Source organism: Dermacentor albipictus, chromosome 2 (genome assembly GCF_038994185.2).
Source record: "Dermacentor albipictus isolate Rhodes 1998 colony chromosome 2, USDA_Dalb.pri_finalv2, whole genome shotgun sequence".
Taxonomy (NCBI): domain Eukaryota; kingdom Metazoa; phylum Arthropoda; class Arachnida; order Ixodida; family Ixodidae; genus Dermacentor; species Dermacentor albipictus.
Window position 1 is genome coordinate 105,315,032 of NC_091822.1, and position 11,134 is coordinate 105,326,165.

Sequence of the window (11,134 nt, forward strand, 5' to 3'; positions counted from 1 at the left end):
ATCCATCCATCCATCCATCCATCCATCCATCCATCCATCCATCCATCCATCCATCCATCCATCCATCCATCCATCCATCCATCCATCCATCCATCCATCCATCCATCCATCCATCCATCCATCCATCCATCCATCCATCCATCCATCCATCCATCCATCCATCCATCCATCCATCCATCCATCCATCCATCCATCCATCCATCCATCCATCCATCCATCCATCCATCCATCCATCCATCCATCCATCCATCCATCCATCCATCCATCCATCCATCCATCCATCCATCCATCCATCCATCCATCCATCCATCCATCCATCCATCCATCCATCCATCCATCCATCCATCCATCCATCCATCCATCCATCCATCCATCCATCCATCCATCCATCCATCCATCCATCCATCCAGTTTAGTGAGAAGTAGTGTCCCCGCATATGCTCCCAAAGGGAACAGAGTTGTGAATATTTCCGCCATTCTGTTCCAACACTATGCGGTAAAGTCACTCGTCGGGCACGCAGGAGCCGAACTTCGAACATCGTTGAAACGCGCAACGGGACAATGGCGCAGCCGCGCGATGAGACACGATGGCATCTCTCATGAGTGTTCTTGCAGTCAGCGCATAGCGAAGCATTCCGCGGGCCTAAGTCACAGCTTCTACGTACGTTGTTGGATGCCCGAGAAATTGGTTTAACTGTCCAGTGGGAACAATTTTTTTTTTTCGTAACTCGACGCGACCGTGCCACCGTGAGCTGCGAAAGCGATGGATAAGCAATGTGCGTCGCGTGAATTGAGTGTTTGTTGACAGCGTAGCGCCTGCCGTGCGCGTGCCTCTAAAACGTGCTTACTATATTTGCTTAATTGCATTACAGCGCTAAAGGAACTGAATGGAAGCGAACGACATGTACGAAAATTTGTAGCGTGCCGCTGGCGATGAGACGTCGATGAACCCCGAGTCTCCATCGGAGGAGCCGACCATTTTCCCGCTGCCGCAAGGTGAATACTGCCGCCGGGGACACAAAGTCGCACAAACAACACACGCGCCACTTAAGTCAACGGTACACGCGAAAAGAGATTTCTATCTCGCTTTTAACACCCTATAGAGTATCATTGTGACAACGTCTTGGGCACTTTTCGAGAAAAAAAAAGGGTAGTTAAATTTTCAGTCCATGTGCAACACGAACAATTTGCTGAGCCTGTACAATCTTTTTCATGCATGTCATGTCATGAACACATGTCATAGATGTCATTCATATCATGCATGTATTCGTGATGAATGCATGTCATTCGTGTCATGCATGTCAGTCTTGTCACGACGTGCCATGTCATGTGTTTGTCATTCATATCATGACCTGAATGACATGTCACGCATGCTATGCCATTCATGTTAAGAATGTCATGTCACGCGTGCATGCCAAACACGTCATGCATGCGCAATGTCATGTCAGGCACGTCATTAATGCCATGACATGCTATACGTGCGTGGCATTCACGTCAGGTGACGCGTGTTACCGAAGCGGCGGTGCTGATGGCATCAAAGTTATAAAAAAAAAAAAAAAGACGACGTCGCGTCCGGGAAGTTGGCTTCTCTGCAGCGCGGCCGAACATCGCCGCCATTTCAGCCACGTGACGGTGCTAGGGGAGTAGCGGCGAAAGGTGACCAGGCGATTTCGAGACGAGCGAGTTCGGCGAGCCGAATGCACCGTTAGCAAGCCTTCGACATGTCTCCCGTGCTAGGCAGAATCGAACCCATTTCGCACGGTATCCTCAAGGACAGCAGCCCGTCGCTCCAGCAAGCTCTGTCGCAAATACAACGGGTATAGCTGCCGCTTTTCAGTGAACGTCTTTCAGGCCAACGCTTTTAGCGAGCTGCGCCGTGGATGCGCTGGGTATGTGGCGCTCTTCGATGAACGCGATGAATGCGAGCAAATATCATCCAGGAATACGTCAGCCAACGGGGACTACAATGCTCCCCCGAGAAATCTGAGCTCCTACGAGTCTGGCGAGGCCGGGGTAACCACACAGTCCCCACAGACCCAACAGGAAGACTCGAGGTACGCCTCAACGGGGGCCTCATACCAGAGAAGCCATTGCTGAGGGTGCTGGGCATGTGGCTGCAATCTAACCAGCGGGCCACACACACCCTTACACTCCTCAAAACCAGTGTCAAGGCGATATCACGCATGATCTCCCGCGTAACATCCAAGAACAGAGGCATGAAGGAAAGCGACACCCTGCGACTGGTCAGTAGCCTGGTGGTGAGCAGAATCACATACAGCCTGCCTTACTACCACCTCACACAGTCCGAGACGAAGCAGGCCGACACACTTTTAAGGATGGCTTTGAAGACCGCTCTCCGCCTGCCGATGAGTACATCGACTGAAAAATTATTGGCGCTAGGGTTGCACAACACCCTCAGCGAACTGGCAGAAGCCCATTACGTCTCGCAACAACAGAGACTTGCGCGGACTCGCACGGGCCGGCAGGTCCTACAAACCTTGGGGTTCCCAGAAATAACAACACGAACCCAAGAAACCTGTTACATACCTCGTCACGTTCAGGACAGGTTTCACGTTGCCCCGATACCGCGCAACATGGACGCTAACCTACACTCCGGCAGGAGGAGAGCAAGGGCCCAGTACATGGAGAAAGTGTTCAGATTCAATACCAAGGCCCGTTTTACGGACGCTGCCATGTATGGCACGAACAACAAGGGCGCAGTTGCGGTGGCATGCGACTACCGAGGCCACGTTACCTCCGCTGCATCAACCCGCCCCTGCACGATTACGGAAGCCGAGGAGCTGGCCATCGCGTTAGCCATCCGCGAGGGCCTACACGCAAACCAACCACTGACGATCCTCACGGATTCCCAGCAGGCCTGCCGCAACTTCCTACAGGGAAGAATTGGAAGACCTGCTGCACAAGTCCTAGCCGGAATACTCAAGGAGGACCCTGAGGACTTCACCATCCAAACCATCATCTGGATACCGGGCCACACAGGCATCACGGGCAACCTGCAGGCCGACAGAGCAGCTCGAGGATTTGTACATAACCGAGCACTCAACACGCCGGCTGCAGAAGACCTGGACCCTGTCGACCTCCAGTATTCAGCAATCGTCAACTACCACAGAGGGCGTCGTCTGCTATATCCACCACCCCATCGAAATCTAAACACAGAGGATGCCGCTGCCTGGCGTAGGCTCCAGACAGGCACTTACACGAACTTACACATATTACATAGGATACACCCCACAGCCTACAGGGACGAATGCCCATGGTGTGGGGCCACTCCAACCCTATACCACATTACGTGGGAGTGCGCACTACACAACATAGAACACCCAGACACGAACACCACGAGGGAGCAATGGGAGGCACTGCTGTCCAGCTCGGCCCTCGACGACCAGCTCAAGCTGATAAAGAGAGCTGAGAAGATGGCAAAAGCCAGCGGAGCCCTGGACTAAGGGCCCCGACCATTAGCTGTTTTTTTATTATTATTTTAATAAAGTTTATCTATCTATCTATCTATCTATGCGCCTTCCTATCGCATTACCGCTGTTTACATGTATGCGATGCGCTAGAAATGCGATGCGATGCGACACTGTCGCATTCATGTAAACGCGGCTTTTGGGTGCCACTGGGAGGGCGGCCTGAGAGGGAACAATTCTCATAGCGTTCGCACCACGCATTTCGTTTTGGAGGGCACGCGCGAGAGTACCGGCAGCTCTGGAGATATGTCCCATCTCTTGCGATATGGGACGGCGCAGCGTGTCCAAGAAAAAAAGAAAAAGCGCGAGACTGGAGCCCGGCTGCCGCATGGTGCGTTTCGCGGAGTTCCCACACACCGGCGCGTCATGCCTTTCGGAGGCCACACGGAAGTTTTCGCAGATGCACCGCCAGACGCGACGCGGAGTGTTCATACAACAGCGTGAGAGAGCACTCTCCCTGAAGTACGCGTCACACCCTTAAGGCATTTCGACTTTAGGAATACGTTGTGTCGCCATATTGCATCAGTGCTAAACTCGCATTGCCGTCGACAGTCATCGTGAGATGGGTTCTGCCGCATTTTTTTTTTTTTTTGTAGTGAGGAGGAGGAGGAATAAACTTTTATTGTAGAACCAGCACTTTATGATGGCCGGGCCTACGCCTCCCACGAAGGGACGTCGAGGGCTTGCCTCGCCGCCGCGTCGCGGGCGTGCTGGGTCGCCCAGGTTTGGTCGTCGAGGGCGGAGCTCCGCAGAGCCTCATGCAACCTCGACGAGAGAGTCGTGGTGTTAGTCTGTGCGTACTGTGCTGGGCACTCCCATAGCATATGCGAAAGCGTAGCCGGGTGAATTCCACAGCACCGGCAGTTGGGGGTAGTGTAGACGTCCGGAAATATAAGGTGGAGGCGGGCGGGTGAAGGGTACGTGTTTGTTTGTAGTAGACGCAGCGTGGTAGCCTGCGCCCGGCTGAACTTTGGGTGAGGCGGGGGGAAGATTCGGCGACTCAGGTAAAAGGCCTTAACAAGATCGTTATAAGTTGTCAGGCTGTCCCTGGTGTCCAACTCATCTCCAGTGACTCCGGCGCGGTTGACTAGGCCTCGCGCAATGGAGTGGGTGACCTCGTTGAGATTGGGGAGGTGTGGTTGGACAGGGCCCGCATGGGCCGGGATCCATGTTAGGGAGATTATGCTGTCTTTAGAGTGTGGTGCCTGGCAGAGGATGCGAAGAGCTTGGGGACAAATACGCCCTTTGCTGAAGTTAGTAACGGCTGAGCGAGAGTCACACACTATGGTGTGACAGGTGGGATCTAAAGTGGCCAGGGCGATGCCCACTTCTTCAGCCGTCTCTGCAGTGGGGGTAGTGACGCTGCAGGCATGGTGTAGGGCTCCATCGCGTGTGGCAACGGCCACAAATCGTGTGCCATGGGAGTATCGGGCTGCATCAACAAATGTGACGCCAGGTACGTTGGCAAGGGCTTTTATGATAGCTCCGGCCCGAGCTTGGCGCCGGGCCCTGTTATATTCAGGGTGCATATTTCTAGGGATAGGGTCTATGTAGATCCAGCTACGGATGTCGGTCGGGATCGGTTGTTTGGGGCCCTGTTGCTGATGGTAGGTGAAGCCAAGCGTGGACAGAATAAAGCGCCCCGTTTCAGTATGGGTGAGCCGTTCAAGCTGAGAGCGTTGTTGGGCTTCAATGAGTTCGGAAAGGTTGTTGTGAACTCCCAGTTGGTTGAAGAGTTCAGTGCTGGTGCAATGTGGGAGACCAAGTGCTTGCTTGTAGACCCCTCGCATGAGGGTGTCGAGCTTGTTCTGCTCAGCCCGGTACCAGTTGAGGTACGCAGCAACGTAGGTAATGTGGCATATGACAAAGGATTGGACGAGTCGGAGAAGGCTTTCTTCTTTGAGTCCTCCTCGACGGTTAGATATACGTTTAAGAAGTCGTAGGGTGTTTTGAGATTGGGCACAAATCTTGTTGAGAGCCAAGGCGTTGGAGCCGTTGGTAGAGATGGTGAGACAGAGAACCAGGATACTAGGGACGTTTGGGATAGGACTGCCATCTTGAAGGCGTAGGGTGATAGCGTCACAGGGTCGGTGATCAGATTGGTGTTTGGGAGGGCGACCTCGCTGAATGGGCTTGTATAGCAGAAGCTCCGATTTAGCCGGCGAACAGCGCAGTCCAGTCCCTTGGAGATAGGCTTCAACCGTGTCAATCGCCGTTTGGAGGGCTGATTCCACTTGACCATCACTGCCTCGGTACGACCAGATGGTGATGTCGTCGGCGTAGATAGTATGGTTGATATTGTCGACTTGCTGTAGCTGCTTGGCAAGGCCAATCATGACTAAGTTAAAGAGCATGGGAGAGATAACGGAACCTTGCGGGGTGCCTTTGCTGCCAAGGGGAAGCTGGTCTGATCGTAAATCCCCGGCCGAGAGGGTAGCCGTGCGATTGGAGAGAAAGTCACCGATGTAATTGTAGGCTCGCTCTCCCAGCTGGAGGTTGGAGACCTGATCAAGGATAGCTGCATGGGAAATGTTATCAAAGGCTTGAGTGAGGTCGAGTCCGAGAATGGCTTTCATGTTACGAGAACGATCGTTGAGCACTTGATGTTTGAGCTGCAACATAGCGTCTTGAGTAGAAAGGTGAGGGCGAAATCCAATGATGGTGTGGGGATAGAGAGAGTTGTCCTCGAGGTGACTGTTGATGCGTGCTAAGAAGGCGTGTTCCATCACCTTGCCTACGCATGAAGTGAGGGAGATGGGCCTTAAGTTATTGAGGCTAGATGGTTTGCCAGGCTTTGGGATTAAGATAACGTTGGCAGTCTTCCAGGCGGCTGGAAGGGCACCACTGCGCCAGCAGTCGTTGATGTAGTCAGTCAGATGAGACACGGACTCGTCATCGAGATTGCGAAGGCTTTTGTTAGTGACCCCGTCTGGCCCTGGAGCAGAACGACCGTTAAGCTTGCGTAGAGCGGCGTGTATTTCAGATACGCTGAAATCGGCGTCTAGTGTAGGGTTGGGGCTACCGATGTAATTGCTGTGTGGACTGACTTGTCCCCTGGAGATATATCTGGTGCAGAGGTAGTCAAGCACCTGTTGTGGACCTTGTAGTGAGGAAGAAACAATTTAATAATACTATTTTTTGTTATTTTGTCGTCGCTTCAGTGTTGCAAGAAAACGAATTTGAAAGGCCCGGCTTTACAGATTGCATTACTGTTCTATTCGGGGCCTGGGCTGTGGAATTCAGCCCCAAGTATCTCTGCTCCACCGTCCAGTAATGCCTTATTGATATGTCGCACTAGGCTTAAAACACTGACATCAGTCAGACATAACGCCGCAAGCACCGCAGCTTTATTGCAGCCTGCGTCCGTGTGTTCCGCTGCTGACGTGTGATGATGACCATGGCAGTGCCGATGAAGGCACGATGAAGATGACGATGAAGTTGGCGATACATCACTTCTTCCCCTCTTACAGGTCCAAGCGTTCAGGAGGCCGTCGCTGTCGGGTCGATCTTCGTAACGGTGGCGGGCTATCCGTCTGGGCCACTTCCGGACTATGTCGCAACGTGATTGGAGTGCTATCTGCAGGGTTTACGGCTACCCTCTGTGTCGAGAAAGAGTCTGAGACAGTTCGACGTCTCACCTGGTCCAAGTGTCGCCGCTGAATTCCTTTCCCGGAATCAACAGTGACCATTCTGGACCCCAGTTGATCTCGCACTACTCCTGGTATCCACCTGCGACGACTTGTTCGGAAATCGCGCATCCAGACTGGGTCACCTGCCTGAACTGGAGACCCTCCAACTCGTGGTTGGATTTCTGGTGACCTTTCATCGGGAGCGATACAGTCCAGCTTTGTTCTTATTTGGTACCCCAATAAGAGTTCCGCCGGCGACTTTCCATCCTTGACGGGCGTTCGGCGATATCGACATAAAACCCGCGCTATGCGTATTTTGAGGTCTATTCCGGGGTTCTTCTTTAGTCCTTCCTTGAGCGTACGCACAGCTCGTTCGGCTAACCCATTCGACTGTGGATGATAAGGGGCTGTTGTGAGTTGTTGCACATTGTTCCGTGCCAGAAACTCACGAAAAACTTTGCCCACAAATTGTGGTCCGTTATCAGAAACAAAGGTTTTTGGAAGGCCGAACCGTGCAAATATTGATCTTAGCGCGTTGGCCGTGGTTTGCGAAGTGGCAGTTTTCATTGGAATGGCTTCCATCCATTTCGTTTCCGAGTCGACGACGACTAAGACCATTTGTCCGTCCAACGGGCCTGCGAAATCTGCGTGCAGCCGGCTCCACCTTTCCCCGGTGGCTGGCCAGGCCAAAGGTATCTGTGCTTGTGGCATCGCTGAAGCCTGCGCACATGTGGAACATGAGTTCACCAGTCGCTCTATGTCGGAATCCAGTCCCGGATACCAAAACAACGTTCTCGCTGTGGTTTTCATGGCTGTCATGCCGGGGTGTGTCTCGTGCAAAAGACGCAACACACGCCTTGCCGCCGCCAGGGGTAGAACAATGCGATGTCCCCAGTACACCAAATTATGGCTGACTGTAAGCTCTGTTCTTCTTTTGAAGTACGGCCGGAGATGCTCATGGCCCTGCGGAAGATATGACGGCCATCCCTGGGAAATCCATTTTTTAGCCTGCAGAAGGCTGGTGTCTCCATTAGTCAGATGTTCAACCTCGCGGGCGCAAAGCGCTGTTTCCTCAAGAGAGTGGGCAAACAAAACGTACTCGTCGGCAGCAAAGTCCCGCGGCTCCTCCATTACTGACAAGGGCAACCGACTGAGGGCATCAGCATTGGAATGGTCACTGCCCTTCCGGTACTGCAATGTGTAGTTGTAGTTGCCAAGAAACAAGGCCCAACGCTGTATTCTTGCGGCCGCCATCGGTGGTATGGCTTTACCTGGATTGAATAAACCAGTAAGAGGCTTGTGGTCTGTTACTAAGACGAACTGATGTCCGTACAGGTAGTCTTTAAACCGGGCGACGCCGAATACCAGTGCCAAAGCTTCTTTTTCTAACTGCGAGTAATTGCGCTCGCTCTTGGTAAGTGTCCTGGACCGGAATCAGATGGGGTAGTCAACACCATTCACGCGGTGCGACAAAACGGCCCCAATGCCTACTGGTGATGCATCGCACTCCAGCCGCAGTGGCTTATCCGGGTCGAAGCGAGCCAGAAACTTGGAAGCTACAATTGCCTGCTTAACTTGCTGAAATGCTTTCTCCTGTTCCTGGCTCCATTGCCACTTGACTCCTTTGGATAAGAGAGCATGTAGCGGAGCTAGCATGGTGGCCAGATTGGGCAGGAACTTGCCATAGTAATTTATGAGACCGAGAAAAGCTTTCAGCTCACTCACCGAGGTGGGCTTTGGGACTTCAACAACGGCTTTGATATTGTCGTCCTTCGGTCGCAGACCCTTCGCGTCGATACGATGACCGAGAAATGTGACTTCGTCTTGCCGAAACTTGCACTTTCCCTTGTTCAGTCGGAGACCATACTCCCGCAGCCGCTGCAGCACGGTTTTGAGCCTAGATGAATCATGTTTTTTTTGGCGATGATAATGTCATCCAGGTACACCTGCACTCCAGGAATATCCCCCAGCAGTCCGTCCATTCGCCTTTGGAATATGGCTGGAGCAGAACTTACGCCAGACGGTAATCTGTTAAAACAAAAGAGACCCTTCTGGGTGTTGAGGACTGTTATCTTCTTTGCTTCCTCATCCAATGGCAACTGGTTGTAGGCTTGACGCAAATCCAAGGTCGTGAATACTTCGCCACCGTTTAACCTAGCAAAAATGTCGTCCACTCGAGGCAACGGGTATTGTTCTACCACAGTGGCCGCATTCACAGTCATACGGAAGTCTCCACACAGTCGGAGGGACCCATCGCCCTTCAAAACGGGTACCACAGGGGTTGCCCATTCAGCGGTTTTTACCGGCGTCAAAACGCCTTCCGCGACCAGCTGATCCAACGATTCAGACATCTTATCTCTGAGAGCGTAGGGTACAGTACGGGCCTTAAAGAACTGTGGACACGCGTTTTCTTTCAATTGAAATGTGACCGGTGGTCCTTTGCACAGGCCGAGTCCCGGAGCAAACACGTCGGCATATTCGTCAAGCAGCTGTTGCAGACCTGTGCTGGCAGCCTGTATTCTAGCCGGTTGCAGATTCGCTACCACATTCGACAACATTGCCACTCCAACTTCATTAAATGCCTTGATGGTGTCTCTGCCGCACAAAGATGGTCCGGAGCTGTCGACCACTATGACAGTACCAGGAATATCTTTCCCGTCGTACGTAGCGGTCATGCTAAGCTGGCCGACAACTGGAAGTTCTCCCAAGAGACAAGAGAGCTTGAGCTGTGAACTCTCCAACGGAGGCCAGAGCTGCTTGTACTTGCGGAACACCGTTACGGGAATGACGCTTACAGGTGACCCCGTGTCCACCAACATAGTGAGTGGAACGTTATTCCAACTGATGTCCTTGTAAATAGGCCTAACCTTGCGGATACTGGCTGCGTGATGGAGAACCGCTGTAATTGTGTGCAAGGCGTCGTTGTCGTCCGAGCTTGTGTCCTCTCCGGCTGCCATGGCGTACGAACCCTGGCGCCGTTGTCTTGCTGGATAAGATCCCTGCCGACGGTCACTATTTGTGCTAGACAGGCACATCCGACGTAGATGTCCTCGTTTTCCACACCGGTGGCACACCGCGCGAAGGTGTTTGCACTCGTCCTCAGCATGCGATTCTCCACACCTTCCACACACGTCGCGTTGTTCCGGCTTGGGACGTCGCTTCGAGGAATGGCTCTTTTGTCGGGCAAAATGTACTTCTGAGTGCGCCGAGTTCATGCTCCTGGCATTTCAACAGCTCTCTGTGCCGAGACAGCAAAGTCTTCAGCCTCTTCTAAGGTGAGCTTCCGTCGCGTCAGTAAATGGCGCCGAACGTCTTCATCCAGCACTCCGCAAAGGATTCGATACCTCAACATGCGCTCCAATGACGTGCCAAAGTTACACTTCTCAGCTAGTCGTCGAATGTCCGCAATGAAGTCCTGAGCAGCTTCCCCGTCTTGTTGCGAACGCATGAAGAAAGCATAACTTGCAGCGTTCTCGTTGACCTCCGGAGCATAGTGATCTTCCAGATACCCGACGACTTCCTCATAGCTCAGTTCATTCACCTTTTTTAGTTGACACCGGCCCTGCACCACACGCACTGCACTGTCCGTGAGCGAAGCGATGAGCAGCGCTCGCTTCTTCGTTGGGTCCACGATGCTATGAGCCTCAAAGTACGCCTCCAGGCGAACGCGATACGTAGGCCACGTACCTTCTGCATCGGCTAATTCCGGTGGCCGTCCAGCACTCATGCTGACGCGGGTCTTCTCACCTAGCGACGCTAGGCCTCGTCGCCACTGATATGTCGCACTAGGCTTAAAACACTGACATCAGTCAGACATAACGCCGCAAGCACCGCAGCTTTATTGCAGCCTGCGTCCGTGTGTTCCGCTGCTGACGTGCGATGATGACCATGGCAGTGCCGATGAAGGCATGATGAAGATGACGATGAAGTTGGCGATACATCACTTATTGAATCCAACCAACGCCTCCTATAATATACTATGCCTGTAACGTGAGCCGCAAACGCGCTGCCCTTCCCT

The 11,134-nt window shown here is 52.9% G+C and overlaps 1 protein-coding gene across 1 annotated transcript; it reads right to left on the minus strand.

Moving 5' to 3' along the window:
* Positions 1-10,327: 10,327 nt before the first annotated feature.
* Positions 10,328-10,843, minus strand: LOC139055758 (uncharacterized). Its single transcript, XM_070533291.1, has one exon. It carries the CDS (start codon positions 10,841-10,843, stop codon positions 10,328-10,330), a length of 516 nt encoding a protein of 171 aa, XP_070389392.1.
* Between the last annotated feature and the right edge of the window lie 291 nt (positions 10,844-11,134).